Source organism: Lontra canadensis, unplaced genomic scaffold (genome assembly GCF_010015895.1).
Source record: "Lontra canadensis isolate GAN:19392208 unplaced genomic scaffold, GSC_riverotter_1.0 scaffold19, whole genome shotgun sequence".
NCBI lineage: Eukaryota > Metazoa > Chordata > Mammalia > Carnivora > Mustelidae > Lontra > Lontra canadensis.
The window spans coordinates 10,222,926-10,240,921 of NW_022631013.1; the positions used below are offsets into that span (position 1 = coordinate 10,222,926).

At 42.2% G+C, this 17,996-nt stretch overlaps 1 protein-coding gene across 2 annotated transcripts in view; it reads left to right on the forward strand.

Moving 5' to 3' along the window:
- UBAP1 (ubiquitin associated protein 1) overlaps positions 1-17,996 on the forward strand; it is a 61,515-nt gene that overhangs the window by 42,407 nt on the left and 1,112 nt on the right. Inside the window, exons 3-6 of one of the 2 annotated variants that reach the window (XM_032860399.1) lie at positions 2,793-2,917; positions 8,235-9,170; positions 16,514-16,696; positions 17,380-17,481. In XM_032860399.1, the coding sequence (XP_032716290.1) occupies positions 2,793-2,917; positions 8,235-9,170; positions 16,514-16,696; positions 17,380-17,481 (1,346 nt within the window). The remainder of the gene's footprint in view (positions 1-2,792; positions 2,918-8,234; positions 9,171-16,513; positions 16,697-17,379; positions 17,482-17,996) is intronic. The other variant, XM_032860400.1, reaches the window with a different exon arrangement.

Sequence of the window (17,996 nt, forward strand, 5' to 3'; positions counted from 1 at the left end):
TCTAATCTCTAGTAAAATTTGAACACCTGTTTTCATGGAAGACAGATTAAAAAAATTTTAAGTTAGAACTTTGCTTTTAATTTCTATAATATAAAGATTTTTTAAGTGACAGAGGGTTTTAGGGTTGTAACCAGTACTTGGTTTTTTTGGGCAACCTGTGACGATACCTGATACTTTGGTGGGGAAGCACCTCATTTATTTTTATGAGTGGCCTTGCCATTTTAGGTAAATCATTTTGAATTTTAATAAAGTTAATTGAATGTGAGTTAGCATAAGGGTGAGAGTTAAATATGAAAGAAGTATAGAACATGCTTCTTTATTTGTTCTTACTGAGCATCTTATCTGCCAGTTATGCTGGGGTTGGGAGGTGTAGGTAAGAAACATTTATCCCTTCTTAAGGGACACTCAGGATTTTCACTCAGCATGTCTAGGCACAGAATGCTAAGACCTGAGGTGCTGGTATGAACTGGGTGTTCTGAAATTAAGAAGGAAGTTGTTAAACTCATTCTTACAGGACTAGAAGTAATCAAGTAAAAAAAAGGGTGGGAATGTGATAGGCATTGCCATTTGAGAAAATAGTACTTCTACAGATATGACCAATGAAGAAACTTTCCTAGAGCATTAATAATTATGGTTATTCCCCAGAAGAATTATTAAATTGAGCACGGTTGTGAATTTAATTTGCTCGCTGAGTGGGAGATACATTAAATGTTTCAGTTCTGACTAGAAGATAGGGAAAAGAGAGAGGCCAGCCCCCAAGGGTGCAACTAGGGGCCTTCTTTCTGCTGGAGGGTTTTAGATGTATCAGAGCAATATTTACTTCAGGAAATGGGAATGATGAGATTTCAAATATATCTTGAGTTTGTTAAGTCTTGAAATCTGTTTTTAGAAAGGGAGAGAAGCCATCTTCATGGAAGAGGGGTAATTGTATTATTCTAATATCTGTATATTATCTGTATATATATTTGTAATTGTAATATTCTGTCTGTAATTCCGTCTAAGCATTCAAGGAAGTAAACCAGTGTGAGGCCCAGAAGCAATCCTTTTTTTTTTTTTTTTTTAAGATTTTATTTATTTATTTGAGAGAGAGCAGAAGCAGGAAGGAAAGGGAGAAGCAGGCTCTCCACTGAGCAGGCAGTCCAACTTGGGCCTTGATCCCAGAATCCTGGGATCATGACCTGAGCCGAAGGCAGGGGCTTAACTGACTGAGCCACCCAGGTGTCCCAACAATCCTTATTTTACTAGCTGTTAATAGTAAAAAAGTAGGAACTATTTCATTGTCCATGATGGTTCTGCCAGTAAGTTAGCCCCAGATCTGGTCCAGAAAAGAAACCATGTACAATTGGGAGTGTATAGTTAGAGTCCTATATAAGAGCCACTCTCATTTTGTCTGACTCTAAATCAGTGATAATGTCCTGGTCTTTCTGTATGATTCAGCATTTAGGAAGAGAGCCTTCGGGGAGTTAGAGCAGTTCAGTTGTATGTGGTTTATGTCTCCTGATTAATCCTTTTTTGATTCCCATAGTCTTGTCTGTTTTTTGTTTGTTTGTTTGTTTTATTTACTTATTTAAGAGAGACCATGAGCAGCAAGGAGGAGCAGAGGGAGAGCAAGAAGCAGACTCCCCACCAAGCAGGGAAGCCCGATGTGAGACTTGATCCTGAGACCCTGAGTTCATGACCTGAGCTGAGGGCAGACCCTTAACTGACTGAGCCACTTAAGCATCCCTGGTTTTCCTTTTTTCATAAGTGCTATGCTTCTTGAATATTTCTACATCTGCTGCAGAATATAGTTTAAAAAATGCAGAGTAGGGGCACCTGGGTGGCTCAGTGGGTTAAGCCTCTGCCTTTGGTCCAGGTCATGATCTCAGGGTCCTGGGATCAAGCCCCGCATCAGGATCTCTGCTCAGCAGGGAGCCTGCTTCTCCCCTGCACCCCACCCACCGCCTGCCTCTGCCTACTTGTGATCTCTCCCTCTCTGTGTCAAATAAGTAAATGAAAATCTTTTAAAAAATAAAATGCAGAGTAATTCTTTGTATTAATTAGAAATGATGTTTTCTAAAGTAGAGAACTCCTAGTAAAGAGGTTCTTTTGTGGAGGTTCTATCAATTCATCAGTATTAAGTGCTAATATGTATAGATTTTGGCAGTACGTCAGTGAATAAAATAGACTTAATTGCTTGTCTGCAAGGAGCTTATATTCCATTGGGCCAGCCAGACAGTAAATATAATTTAAAAATGAATTCCTTAATATGTTAGATGGTAATAAGTGCTGTAGGCGAAAGGATAGGTGGTAACATGGGAGTACTGCAACGAGGGTCAGGTGGTTTTTGAATAGAGTGGTCAGAGTAAGCTTCATTGAAAGAGTGACATTTGAGCAAAGACTTGAAGAAGTGGAAGGAATAAGTCACGTGAATATTTCAGGGAAGGACATTCCAGTTAGAAGGAGCAGCCACTGCAGAAATTTTGAGGTGGGTTTGACCTTGTCGTGGTTGAGGAGCAATTACTGTGAGTTAGTGCAGTGGGCTTTGGAGAGGCCTTTTAGGCTTCTGTGAGTACTTTGGCTTTTATACTAAGTGTAATTGAAAATAAACCCTAATAAGATCAAGTAGGCTCAAGCAGGATTTCCTCCACAGAGGTCTAAGGTCAGGAGAAGGTAAGCAGTCAGAGCGGCAAGTCTCTGTAACTTCTAGTTTTAGGATAACATAAATTTATGTTGTATCCTAGATGTAAGATAATAGCAGAACAAATAATAAAGTTCTTTGCTGATATTTTCTACTTTATTTTTGATTATAGGGACTTTCAGTTACCTTGATGATGTCCCATTTAAGATAGGAGACAAATTCAAAACACCAGCTAAAGTTGGTCTTCCTATTGGCTTCTCCTTGCCTGATTGTTTGCAGGTGGTCAGAGAAGTACAGGTAAGTGGTGATTTTTAGTTAAAGTTTAGTGCATTTAAAAATTTAAAGAGTAAGATTTTGATGTATAGTGAATAGGAATAAAAACCATTCTCCTATCTCTTATTTGTATTTCTTATAGGAGCTGTTACTGCTTGGCTCACATTGTCTGTTTGTCTTTCTCTCTGTGTCTCTGTCTCTCTCTCACACATACACACACACACACATATGCACACACTTACATATATTTATTACAGATCATCTACAATCTGTTAGACTGTGTATTCCTGGGTTTCTCTGCCTTGTCCAGAACAAACCCCTACTGCCCGTCTGACTTGCTCATTTACTTCTTTCTCTCTTTTGATGTCCTCATTATCTTCTTGGTTACTCAAATTAGGAAATCTTTTTCTCTCTGTTGTGTCTCACCTTTACCCAATTAATCCTTCTGTGATTTTTTTTTTTTTTGGACTTCTGCAGTAATCGTCTTTAATTGGCCCTTCTGCTTACAGCACTTAAAAAAAAATTTTTTGTATTATTTCTAGAACAATATCTTTAAATTAAAGTTTCCAGTTGTCATATCTCTGTTAAAAAAAAAAAAATTAACACTGATTCACCAGTCCTTATTTAATCAAGTCTAGATATAAGGTTGTGGTAAAGCACCTTAGCTCATCATCTCCATATCTCGATGACCCAGGTGACTACCAATTCATTGAACATACCGTGTATATGACCTATAGTACTATGCTTTTTCTCATGAGCTGTTACTTCCACCTTGAATGTTTTCCTCTTTCTCATTGTACTAAAAGCTTTCTACCTGTTAAAATCTGTTTATTCTTCTAGAATGTGCTTAGATGCCATCTCAGTAGCTTCTTTCTCAACCTTTCGTCTTTAAAGCTCAGTTACATATAAAATTTAGAATTACTTCTTGAAAGCAGGAAATATCCTTATATTCTATGACTTCCTTTCTTCCCTCAGTGCACATTTATTTAGTGCCTACTTTTGAGCTGTGCTCTGCTAGGGTTGGGGATAGAAATAAATACCTTAATCACTGTCCTCAACAAGCTTGCAGTTTAGAGAAAGAATTAAATAGGAAAAAAGGAAAGTATGTTACCTATCAAACACTTCTTTCTATGACTTAAGAGTTTAGAAAATACAATTTTCTGTCAAAGGAGTTTTATTTCTGGGGGATTCTCTGAGGTACCACCATGTTACCCTAAGAAATACTTATTTTCCAGTATATTCAGTAGGTAATCAAATGGGAGAATTTCAGTTGTATTTTTTAAAGTAATAGCTTTATTGACATAAAATTCACATACCTTGAAATTCAGCTTTTTAGGTTTCCACATAAGTGTTTTTTAGTATATTCAAAGTGTATAACCATCGTCAGTATGTAATTCCAGAGTAGTGTCCTTATCCCAAAAAGAAATGCAGTTTCCATTAGCAGTCACTCCTATTTCCCTCTCCCCCCAGCCCCTGGAAACCAGTAAATCTACTTTCTGTCCCTATGGATATGCCTGTTTTGGACATGTCCTATAAATGGATTAATACAATAGATAGTGTTTTGTGACTGACTTATTACACTTAGCATAATGTTTTCACTGTTTGCTCATTATCAGTAATGCTGGCGTGAATGTTTGTGATAGGTTTTTGTGTGGATGTGTGCTTTCAGTTTTCTTGGGTATATAAGTGCAACTGCTGGGTTGTCTTAGGGTTAACTGTGTTTAACCTTTTGGGGAACAGCTGTACTGTTTTCTAGAGTGGCTGTACCATTTTACAGTCCTGCCCACAGTACATGAGGGTTCTAGTTTATCCATATCCTTGCCAACTCTTCTTATCCATCTTTTTGATCATATTTATCCTTGTGGGTTTTACAATGATCTCTTACTGCAGTTTGATGTGTATTTTCTTAATTACTAATGATGTTGAACATCTTACATAGTTTTGAAAGCTGAATTAATAACCCTTTTGTGTATGGTGACTTTATTGGGCCAGAAGAGACACAAATTTCCCATATATAGAAAGTTTTACATTGTTCTGTTTGGTGACTTTTTTTTTTCTTTTTTAAGATTTTATTTATTTGTCAGAGGGAGAGAGAGAGTGAGAGGGAGAGAGAGAGAGTGCTCAAGAGTGCACAAATGGGGAGTGGCAGGCAAAGGGAGAAGCAGGCTTCCCGCTGAGTGAGGAGCCTGATGCAGGACCCTCCCAGGACCCTGTGATCATGACCTGAGCCGAAGGCAGATGCTTACCACCTGAGCCACCCCCGCATCCTGCTTTGTGACTTTTTTATTGGCTATAACAAATGTCAGTAACCACTTCTCTGTGTGCAGGATACTACTGTTAAAATAGGATTAAAAAACACCATTTTCTTTTAATAGTTCTCTTATTACTCATGGTTTCATTGATTAATCCAGAAAACTTGTTTTGAATCCCAAATTGTTGCTGTTTTAGGCTTTGCTGGGAATTTTCTATTTATCTGATCAGCATAAAGCGTTAATAAGTGCATGGTACTGTCCTCACTGTATTCATAGCGCCTACTAATAACAAAAGAGGATTTTTGAGCTCCATTCCTGTGTGAAACAGTTGAAATATTTTTGTTCTCTTACCACATATGGTGCCTTTAAACTTTTGACTTCCTGGGTCTCCATGAGGAATTTGGTTGTGGTATTGGTGCTGGTCTCCTTTCTTTTCACAGAAGGGTCAGACCTAGAGCTCTAGACGGATAGATAACCTGATGCTTCCTATAACTTTGTCATATTTGCCCTTGCATGACAATGCAGACTTCAGTTTTCAGCTAAAAATTCATCAAAGTAAGCCAGTAAAACGCATAAATAATTCTTGCACCTAGGGCCTACAAAGTTTTCATTGAATACGGTAGTGGTGGTGGCCATAGGAGTAGGGGTTGGCCCTTAGTGTCATCATTTAGAGTAGAATCTGGTATCACTCATTCATGAGCTGGAATTGCCATTTAATAGCAATGTAATTTTGTGCAGATTATTTAAACCCTCTGGGTCTCCATATCCTCATCTGTAAAGTGGGGATAATTAGCTTTTAAGGTTGTTGTAAGATTAAATAAAATAATGCTTTTATAATACTCGCTCTGGTTCCTGGTACTCCATAAATATTAGATGCGGTTATTATTTATTTGTACACTCAAACCACACTCTTATTTTTTCACTCTAATATTTCTGTTCTTTTTTTTTCTGTGTTCTAAGTATTTTATATTACTTTCACAATTAAAAAATAAAAGGCAATAAAGGTTTTACAAAAAAGTGAAGAAATTTCCAGTTCTTGAGAGTAAAACGCCAGGGACTTAGGTTTATAGGTGGTGGAAGTTGGTTACAGCCTGTTTATGGTGGAAGAAGCCAGATGCAAAATTGAATTTCCTCCATGGTTAGAAGCAGTAGTTTGTTCAGTGCTGTTTTTTCACTCCCATTAGTGGTAGAAAGGAAGTGTCATGATTGCCCAGGTGCCTTTCTGGGGCCCAGCAGCTGGCTTAGGGGTATACATGAAGAACTTCTCTTTTAAAGGTTGGTTTGTTTTGTTTTGTTTTTATTAAGTAGGCTCCATGCTCATTGTGCGTCTTAAGCTCACAACCCTGAGATCAAGAGTGGCATGCTTCACAGGCTGAGCCAGCCAGGCACCTCACAGGGATAAGTAACCCCCCACCCCGGCTTTTCTTTTTTTTAAGATTTTATTTATTTATTTGTCTGAGAGAAAAAGTGAGCACAAGTGGGGGAGTGGCTGGTAGAGGGAGAAGCAGGCTCCTGTCAAGCAAGGAGCCCCCAGGACCCTGTGATTGCGACCTGACAGACGCCCAACAACTGAGCCACCTAGACGTCCCAGATAAATAAACTTCTTGATGTGTGCCTTTCCAGGCTTCTCTTGTGTTGTTTGAAGCTGAAAGGCTTGGGGATGACCAGAGTTTCTTGTACTCTGAAACTCTTGTCTGGGCATGTAGGCCTATTTCCTGTCCATCCCCTCCTCTTATCTCTTCAGCCTTGAATGTGCACCTGGATATTGTTTAGTTCTGAGACTTTAGAGTGAACACCAGAAGTTTTGTTTTTTCTGAGGTGAAATTTTTAAAAAAAATTTATTTATTTATTTTGACAGAGATCACAAGTAGTCAGAGAGGCAGACAGAGAGAGAGGGAAGCAGGCTCCCTGCCAAGCAGGGAGCCTGACATGGGGCCCGATCCCAGGACCCTGAGACCATGACCTGAGCTGGAGGCAGAGGCTTTAATCCACTGAGCCACCCAGGCGCCCCTGAATTTTGTTTTTTGTAATAGGTGTATTTTTTCCCCTAAGTGTACAAATGAAATTTTTATAAATTGAGATATACTTGAAGGTACTGTTAAAGAACCAACCATAAAGTGAATCCTTACGTGATTTGCACTTAAAATCCTAATTTGAATATGTCTCGATATCTTAATAATCAGTTTTCCTGTGTTTAGAGTACAATCTGTTCATTATAATTTAATAGGTGGTGGTTTAAGTACATAGAATCTGTCTGCAGTCATACTGCCTGGGTTATATCCAGGTTCTACCATGTACCAGCTTTATGACCTTGGGCATGGCTCTTGTAAACTGAGAATAATAGTACTTACTGTAAAGGGTTGTTGAAAAGATCCAGAGAGTTAATACATAAAAAGTGCTTAGAATCCTGCCTGGTTCCTCCTAAGTGCTTCTTAAATGTTAGGGGCTGTTGTTACTGTTGAGCATAGGTTCTATCTAGGGCATTTTGCTCAATAATGGAGACCCTGAAGAGGCTCTGAAGCCCAGTAGTTGCCTGCAAGAGGCTTGTGATTGTTGGGAGAAGTGTTTAGAAGAAAAATTAAAGATTAAATCTATCTGTGATAGATAAAAAATAATTAAAGATTAAATCTATCTGTGATCACTTGTGATCACCTGATAGAGACAGACATTATGAACAGACGTTATGAAAGAGTTCAGAGGAAGGAACAAGGCCATCAGCAAAGCTTCAGAGGTGGTCGGGGAGCTCTGCCTAGCCACCAGCGAAGAATTCTAGAAAGGAAATGGCCTGAGGGAAGAGAAGCAAAGGAAGTAGTTGGCAGGATACCTTTGGCCTGGTAATGTAGAATTAGAGGTGGTGAGAGTTCTCTCTACTTCATTTCTAGAAGTAATCTGGGAGCGTAGTTTGATTAAACTACATAAGGCGCTTAGGAAGCCTTAGTCTTCCTGACTGGGGATCATCTCATACACCTTAAATGCTGCTTTGCCCCGTTCTATTGTGCTCGTGTGAGAAAGAATTCGTTGGAGGAATTGAGTTGGTGGAGGAGCAGCCACCTGGGTTCACACGTCCTTTCTTTGCTATATCTTTACAGTATGACTTCTCCTTGGAAAAGAAGACTATTGAGTGGGCTGAAGATATTAAGAAAATCCAAGAAGCCCAGAGGGAAGCAGAGCGCAAGGCTGAGGAAGTAGAAGCTAAAGTGAATTCTAAGAGTGGCCCAGAGGGTGACAGCAAAATGAGCTTCTCCAAGACTCACAGTACAGCTACAATGCCACCTCCAATTAACCCCATCCTTGCCAGCTTACAGCACAATAGCATCCTTACCCCGACTCGGGTCAGCAGCAGTGCCACGAAACAGAAAGTTCTCAGCCCACCCCACACAAAGGCAGATTTCAATCCTGCTGACTTTGAGTGTGAAGAAGACCCATTTGATAATCTGGAGTTAAAAACTATTGATGAGAAGGAAGAGCTGAGAAACATTCTGGTAGGAACCACTGGACCCATTATGGCTCAGTTATTAGACAATAACTTGCCCAGAGGAGGCTCTGGGTCTGTGTTACAGGATGAGGAGGTCCTGGCATCCCTGGAGCGGGCAACCTTGGATATCAAGCCTCTTCACAAACCCAATGGCTTTATAACCTTACCACAGTTAGGCAACTGTGAAAAGATGTCTCTGTCTTCTAAAGTGTCCCTCCCCCCCATTCCTGCAGTAAGCAATATCAAATCACTGTCCTTCCCCAAACTTGACTCTGATGATAGCAGTCAGAAGACAGCCAAGCTGGCAAGCACTTTCCATAGCACATCCTGCCTCCGCAGTGGCACCTTCCGGAATTCCCTAAAGCCTTCCACCCAAAGCAGTGCCAGTGAGCTCAATGGGCATCATACTCTTGGGCTTTCAGCTTTGAACTTGGACAGTGGCACAGAGGTGCCAACCCTGACTCCCTCAGATCTGATCTCCCAGATGCCTTCCCTCTCTGTCTTGTCTGTGTGCACAGAAGAATCATCACCTCCAAATACAGGTCCCACGGTAAGCCTTTTAAATCCCCCTGAGTTAGAGCTCTAAAGATTTCTAAATTCTGTGTAGCATTTGCTGCCTCACATTCTTCTTTTCAAGGTGTAGGGCAAGATGGGCATGGCTATATTGACCTTGCTTATTTATGTTGTTCTGGTTATTTTTCTGAGGACAAAGGAGTATTAGCTTTGCGCCTAGCCTGGGTTATGTTCGCTTGTTCCTACCTGCATCTTTCTGGTCTTTCCTTCAAAAAGATAATGTATGTCATGCATGAATGATGTTTTTCTGCCTAATCACTTTGTTCTTTTCTCTTCTACCTCTTTTTTTAAAGGCTTGCTTTCTTTGTAACTTTTTACTTTTTTTCCTGCTTTATTAATTTTTTGAAGATTGCTTGGTAGTCCTCATAATATCTTCTTGCTGCTTTCCTCTCTCCATCTCATTGTGCCCTGAAGGTTGGTTCTTCATGATTTACCATGTGTTTACCATGTTTACCTGTGTTTCTTCAGACCATGTGGTGCCTTAGTAGCGGGGAGATAAATTTGTATCAGAAGTCCAAGCAAAAGGTAGAAATATGTCACTTTTAAATCTACAGACTTTTTAAAAAAATATATTTATTTGACAGAGGGAGGGATTATAATTAGGCAGAGAGGCAGACAGAGAGAGGGGGAAAGCAGACTCCCCGCTGGGCCGGGAGCCCGATATGGGGCTCAATCCCAGGACCCTGAGATCATGATCCGAGCCGAAGACAGAAGCTTAACCCTTTGAGCCACCCAGGTGCCCTAAACCTACAGATTTTAATCCTGCAGTTTCTTTTTTGCTCACTACTAAGAATTGTGCGGTTTTCTACAAACAGAGGGAGAAGGGGAGGTTGGAATTCGAATTAGTGTTGAAAGATGGATTGATACAAAAGTTGCAACTTGTTATGACCCTGAAGAAAATCTGATTTTGTCGCACAAAAAAGTTGCAGGCGCAGCAGGGTTCCTTTATTTGTCCGGCTTAATTCTTGATGTAGTTTCAGCAGCACGAAACGATACATTATTCCATTCTAAAATAGAAATCACAGAAGTCTAAGAACTTTTTGCAATACCAGCTCACAGATTTTTAAAGTTTATTTATTTGTTTATTTAAAGATTTTTATTTATTTGAGAGAGAAAGAAAGCACACAGAGAGAGGGGGATAGGGACAAGCAGACTCTCTGCTGAGCGTGTAGCTTGATGTGTGGCTCGATCTCAGGACCCCGAGGTATGACGAGCCAACTGAGCCACCCAGGTGCCCCCAGTTCACAGATTTTTTAAAAATGACAGCATATTAAGAGACTATTTAAAGCCAGAGAGAGGAGCCTGATCACATTGGTGGGATATCTGTCAGAGACTATAATAAGCCGGTAGAAAGATGAGCCTTGGCTTGCTTTAAAGTAAGTGCAAAGTCCCAGCAATAGCATTCTTGGTAAATGATTGTCTCTGTGTGTGAGTGCTTCCACTGTCCTAGAGCTCACTGCTGTTTAGAGACTTCTGTGAACCTTGGCCCAAATAAACTTGATAGTGCAGAACACTCTGGTGTTACCTCCTAGGAATGGGCTTCATCCTCATACCTTCTGGTCAGTAGGATACTCTTCATGACTCATTTTATGCTTTAGAGAAATTAAAAGCACTCTGGGGAAGATAAGGGATCCTCAGCCTCAGATTCCCCTTTAAAATTACAGTAACCATTTAGAGACCAAAGCTCTTGAACTAATGGCAGAGGTTGTTCTCAAACGAGAACACCTGTCACTCTTTGACCCACCTCATTGTGGAGTTTCTTTTGGGCCAGTCCATTTCAGGGTTGGGGGGGAGGTCTGCTTCTTGCTGGTTTAGGGACTTTCTGCCTTCAAGGGGCAGACAAGCCAAGCTGACGGTCTGGTGTTTTTCTAAGGAAGTCATGGCCCTTACCCCCAAGAAGCAAAGCCTGGTTTCTCCTGGTCCTCTATCTCCGTGAGTCTTTGAAGCCCACAGTGAGAACCTTTCCCAGTGAACAGAGCTCTTCTCTTCAGGATAGTTAGTGACTTGAGGATGGGGGGAGTAGAGTGGTGGTCAATTGGGCTGTGTAATACACCCTTTATGTAGGAAATCTGAGGGAAGTGTTCTTGGAGTTTGGTTCTTGTTGGCTGTTTTAGGCCCAGTGTTTGGGTCTTACTTTTCAGATTCTGATTTCATGTTTTACTGTTTATATAAACTAATCTTAGACGTTGAGAAGTCCATAGGATCATGTAGAGAGGAATCTTGTAATGTGCCCTTCTTCTGAGACCAGCACAGAACTGCCTGACCTAAGCCTTAGCTCGTCTTTCCCCACTGCATGTCAGCCTTTTGTGGACCTTGCTCTGCTCATTGGTTAAGCTTAGTCTGCCACTGGGTTCTTTTTCTCCAGATATGGATATATTCCTTACTCTTCCCCAGTTGCTTTAGCAAAATATTTCTGCTCTTCCCTTACACTTACAAGTTATGAATTTACTAATTTTGGCTGATAAGCATTACAGTAGTGCCAGTTTGGTTTGAAAGTATATTTAAAATAATTTTTGACATACAGACTCTCAGTTTTTAGGTGTTCAGATCTGTTTATTTTCTGTTGCCATTGCTTTCATACTTAGAAGTCATTTATCTCTAGATTTTTTTTAATATTTTATTTTTATTTATTTTTTAAAAGATTTTATTTATTTATTTGACAGAGAGAGAGAGAGATCACAAATAGGCAGGGAGGCAGGCAGAGAGAGGGGGGAAGCAGGCTCCCTGCTGAGCAGAGAGCCCGATTCGGGGCTCCATCCTAGGACCCTGGGATCATGACCTGAGCCGAAGGCAGAGGCTTAATCCACTGAGTCACCCAGGCGCCCCTGTATTTCTAAATAAAGTGCTTGTATTGCTTTTTCTATATTTATCAGTTTTAGATGGTTTTATACTTCCTGTTATAGTTGAGGATTTAGCTCTTATAGTAGCCCCTCCACTTCCTTCCCATAGCCTCCTTCATAATTAGATCACAAATTTTGGGTAAATTAATGTTGCTGTTCACATTATGATATATCAGGTAAATACTTACTGCCAAGTTTGAATACTGTATTGTGATTTTTTTTGCACCTTTTTCTCATAAACTACTCCATTTAAAAGATTTGCAGTTTTTCTTTCTTTCCTTTCCTTTTTTTTTTTTTTTTTAAGATTTTTAAGTAATCTCTGCACCTAACGTGAGGTTTAAACTCAATCAGAGATCAAGAGCTGCACACCCTACCAACTGAGCCAGCCAGGCTCAGGCACTCCTTCATAGTTTCTTTGTACTTGTTGCCGGTTTTATCCAGATGCTCCAAGAGAGCCATCAAAGACCTAGTCATTTTCCCAGACACATCCAGACATACTGGTTAACCTGCCAGTTTTGAGTCCTTGAATATCCAAAAGTGTCTGTACTCCTGCTGGAGTGGAGGGTTAAGCGCCTGCCTTCAACTCAGTTCATGATCCTGGGGTCCTGGTATTAAGCCCCGCATTTGGCTCCCTGCTCTTCGGGAAGCCTGCTTCTCCCTCTCCCACTCCCCCTGCTCATGTTCCCTTTCTTGCTGTGTCTCTTTCTGTCAAATAAATAAATGAAATCTTTAAGAAAAATTGTTTTTAAAATTTAAGAGTGAGCAGAGGAGGGGGAGGGGCAGAGGGAAAGGGAGAGATTCTCAAGCAGAGTCCATGCTAAGCACAGAGCTTGACTCGGGGACTCAGTCTCATGGCCCAAAATCATGACCTGAGTTGAAACCAAGAGTTGGTCACTTAACCAGGTGTGCTACCCAGGTGCCCCTAAACTTTTTTTATTCAAGTATAAGCTCCACTGATTTCTGGTATTCTTCTGCTTTTCTGTGTTCTTCCACCTTCTTCCCCCCAACCATAGCTTTTGGGATCTTAATTTTATTCATGGTGTGCCATGCCGTGTTCATTGTGTTAGGCCCTCCTGGATCCTTTCAAACTAAGGCTCAGCTCTGAGATGTTTTTAATTAATATTTTCTGTTTTTTCTTTTTTGAAATTCCTATAACTGGATGTTGGACCTCTTTGTTTTCTAATTTGCTACCTTTTTCTAATTCCTATCTGTTCTTCTTTTTTTAAAGATAATTTTAAAAATTTTAATGTTTTTAAAGTAATCTCTAAACCCAGTGTGGTGCTTGAACTCTTGACCTCAAGATCACATGCTCTGCTGAGTAAGCCAGCTAGGTGCCCCCTCTTTGTCTTTGTTTTACCTTCTGGATATATCTTTGACTATCGTATAACTTTCTTTCTTTTTCTGATCTTACAGCCTTTTTTTTTTTTTAAACATAAAATGTTTCAGGGGTATGGGTCTGTGATTCATCATAGTCTTTCACAGTTCATAGCACTCACCACAGTACATACCCTCCCCAGTGTCCATCACCCAGCCACCCCATCCCTCCCACCCTCCTCCATGCCAGCACCTTCTGTTTCCTAAGATTGAGTCTCTTACGGTTTGTCTCCCTCTCTGGTTTGCTCTTGTTTCATTTTCCCTCCCTTCCCCTATGATCATCTGTCTTGTTTCTCAAATTCGTCCTATCAGTGAGATATGATGATTATCTTTCTCTGATTGACTTATTTCACTTAGCATGATACCCTCTAGTTCCATCCACCTTGCTGCAAATGGCACGATTTTGGGGTGTTTTTTTTTGATGGCTGCATAATATTCCATTGTGTATGTACATGTGTATATACACACACACCACATCTTCTTCATCCATTCATCTGCTGATGGACATCTGGGCTCTTTCCATAGTTTGGCTATTGTGGACATTGCTATAAACATTGGGATGCACGTGTCCCTTCAGATTACTACATTTGTATCTTTGGGGTAAATACCCAGTAGTGCAGTTGCTTGGTTGTAGGGTGGCTCTGTTTTCAACTTTTTGAGGAAGCACCATACTGTTTTCCAGAGTGGCTGCACCAGCTTACATTCCCAATCTCACAGCCTTTTAAATAAAATTTTACTTTATCATATTTTAAATTTCCAAGTGCTTTGTCTGTTCCCTCTTTTGGTTTGGTGTCTCGGGCTTTGTAGTCACATTTAAGAGTGAGGCACTTAAAAAAATTAACATTGGAGGGAATGTATGTTTTGGAGGTGCTTGCCAATCATTAAGCTTTAGTGTAGGTTGAAGGTTACTAGGCTTTGGGGAACTCTGCAAAATGTTAACGCATGAATGTTTTGGGTGCTTATAGTTGCATCTAAGAACTCTGCTTGAGGGTTATGGAAGGTTGGGGAAGGCTGGTGTGTGGACCTTTACTTAAATCCCCCTTTTGGTTCTTATACTCACTCTTACTTGCGGTGCCTCGTGTCCTTATTTTAGTCCCTAGAGACTAGCAGGCTGCTTCCTAAAAAGGATGAGAGTCAGTTGGGGAAGGTTTTGCTGGAGGGTCTTATTTCTCTATCACTCACTTTGTGCCCTTGCTTTATCCCAACAGTGCCTAGTACTTCCAAATGCTGAACCCCTCAGTTTATGAGAGGAGCTGGTGGACTGACTCCCCTTTCTCCTACTTACTTATAACTTAATTGGTTCTGCTTACTTACTGTGGCTTCATTAGTATTCTGTGTTCTAAAGTTTCATTGAAATATATTGTCCACTGTTGTTCCCTCTTTCTTTGACCTTAAAGATTTTGAGAGAGAGCGAGCGAGAGCATGAACAGGCAGAGGAGTAGAGGGAGAAGGAGGATCTCCACTGAGCACGGAGACCAATGTGGGGCTCAGTCCTAGGATCCTGGGATCATGGCCTGAGTCAAAGGCAAACACTTAACCAACTGAGCCACCCAGGTGCCCCTTTTCGACCTTAAATATTAATAGTTTTGTCTTATTATCATTTCAGTGGGCTTTGGGGAGGGAGAATCAGGGTCACTTTGCTGTGTTAAGTGGAATTCCCCCTTTGAAATGCTAATAGACCTCTGTTTATTCTGTAGCTGATGAGTAGGGCCCTGTAAATGCCAAGCCTAAAGCCAGGCCCTGGGAATTCAGAAATACAGGTGATATGGTAACTAACCTCTGGGAGCTCACATTAACATACTGTGTGTCAGCAGTATAAACAGACCCTGTTTGGCTGTTTGTATTCTCAAGCCCAAGTAGACCCTGTCCTTGAAGAGTGATTATCTGGGGACCTGCAAGAAGAGAGATTATCTTGGGACCTGCAGAAGTGGCCAGAGTCTTTGTCCCCTCTTGTGACTCCTAGAATTTAATGACTGAGCCCTGTGACTGAGCTGCCAGGGGTGTTGGGGGTGAGATGGGTAAGAGGAAACAATGGGCTTTTAAAGGCCTGTAGTCTTGATTTTTCCCAGTTGACTTTGAGGAAAGTATCTGGTTATAGCTATATAATTTTGAATGTCTAAGACTAGGGGTTCTGTGCTTCCTCCCCTCTCCCCCTAAAGGAGGTAAAATTCTGTTGAAATACTTTCCTGGTTTTCAGGAGCTGGCCCAAACTGTAAAACAACTGTGACCTTGTTCCATGTTGGTTCAGTCCTTTGGCCTGAGGGTGAGCAGCCTTCAGGCCCTGCATCTGAATCCTTACCAGAAGTGGTGGGAGGGGTTAATCATGGGACTCTACCTACCAATCAGATGGAGGTTTATAGGGTCCCCTGGCTGGGAGCAGGCTGCCTGCAGGGCAGTAGAGGCAGGGTACAAGAATCCCATCTTGTCCCTGAAGGCCCAGCCTGCTGTGGCTGGCTAATAGTCCTTCAGTCTTGGCTGTGTAGGAAGGCAGCTGCGGCAGGGCACTGAACCTTTGCAGCTCATGGTGTGGGGCAGAGGTGGAGCGCCCTCGAAGCCCTGAGCCCCTGAACTGGCCCTGTACTCTCTGTCTCTGCCCAGCCCAGGGACGGAAGCAAGAATAAAGACATTGTTGGGAGAGAGTCAGCCCCAAAGTTAGGGGTGTCTGAGGTAAATGATCCTTTTAGGACTCGACATACAACAGCCTGAGAAAGGGGTGATGAAGCACTAGAGAGAAATCATAGCAGCCATCTTGCTATCAGTCCCATGGCCAGCCTCAGAACTTCTCCAGTTCAAGCCCAGGGGATTTAAACACAGAAGGGCATGTGGCTTTTGTGGTATTTTCTCATTCTGTAAGCTGGGATGAGGGCAGCGGACAGACACAATTTTAGGTGTCTGCCCAGCTTTTCTTTCCCTTGCCTGTTTGCTCCCTTACCCCTCGTCAGGATGTCTGGCCAGCAACCTAGCTCCTTCTTGCAAGTGGATTGTTTGGGAGTTTGATTAGTGTCAGAAATGGCAAGCCCCTGGACTGGGCTGCTTCAAGTGACATGGCTTCTGGGGCCTCAGTCTTCTTTCTTCCTGCCTGATCCTCTTGTTTTTTCACCACCAGGTCACACCTCCTAATTTCTCAGTGTCACAAGTGCCCAACACTCCCAGCTGTCCCCAGGCCTATTCTGAACTGCAGACACTGTCCCCCAGTGAGCGGCAGTGTGTGGAGACAGTGGTCAACATGGGCTACTCATATGAGTGTGTCCTGAGAGCCATGAAGAAGAAAGGAGAGAATATTGAGCAGGTGAGTGAGTGGTTGGCTCGGGGTGGGACAGGGGGTCATGCTGGAGAGAGGTCCTAGACCAATGTCCTGCTTGTATCATAGAGCCCAATCACACTTATAGCCCCAGCGTCCTTTCTGGTGAGTTGCAGGACTCAGGGCATTTTGCTGGGGCGGGGGCGGGGCGGGGGGACAGCAGCCTCAGTAGCGGTGCTCCTACTTAGGGGGCTGCTCTGGGACCTAGGCTGGAGGAAAGCCCTGGGAGCATTGGAGCCATTGGGACTATTCTCTGCCCTTTTCTGCCCCTCCTGAGAGGGCACATTAGGCTTGATATAGAGATGCCTCCTTCAAATGTTTATCCTGTCAAAGCTGCCCCGGGGTGTTCCCAAATAGGGTACTGGAGTCCTAAACCTTGGGGGCATTTTCTGATTTGGGCTGTTAGAATATCCTGTCCAGGCTATGGAATTGACATGGAGATGTGAGTCAGCTGTGACAGGAACTCCTTTGAAAAATTACTCAGGTTTAGAAGGGTGTGGCGACCTGTTCAGCAAATAGTCACTGAAGTCCTGCTATGTTGGATGCAGTTCACGATACAGAATCCAGTCCTAGCCAGGTGGGGAGCAGACCTCACATTGCTGGCTTGTGTGAGACTCTTGCAAAGCACCGTCGAGAGCGGTAGTAGGTGCTCACCTCTTTCTTTTCTTAAGATTCTCGACTATCTCTTCGCACATGGACAGCTCTGTGAGAAGGGCTTCGACCCTCTTTTAGTGGAAGAGGCTCTGGAAATGCACCAGTGTTCAGAGGAAAAGGTAGGACCGTTCGTGCTTCATGGGAACCCTCTGCAAAGGATGGACAAAGTAGCATCGTCTGGCCAAGAACCGCCCCCTGCCTGCCAGTGACTGCAGGCAGAGGTAGCCAGAATGCACTCTCTCTGAAGTGTCCAGATAGGCATATTGCTAGTTTGGGTAGTTAGGCTTAATGAAGCATTGGGTTGAAGATGACTAGAGTCCCAGGGAAGGAAAAGGGAAATGACCTGGGCAAAAAGCTAGACTTTTGGATGATTGGGGACACTGCTAGTCGCTTTGCCTATCCTGTTCCCTGGAGAGCAGCTGTTTTTGGTTTCAGTATCCTGCATTGGTGTGAGTGTGGATTTTGGTTAGTGGGACCCATGAGTCAGCAGGATTTGGAACTGGGCAAAATTCCTTAAGGATGATGGGTTGTAGCATCAAGCATTCTCCCCTGGCTTCCTCCACAGCCGCCCTTAGCTTGCTAGGGGACCTCAAAGGGACTCATAAGCCTCTGGCAAAAGATGTAGACTTCCCCA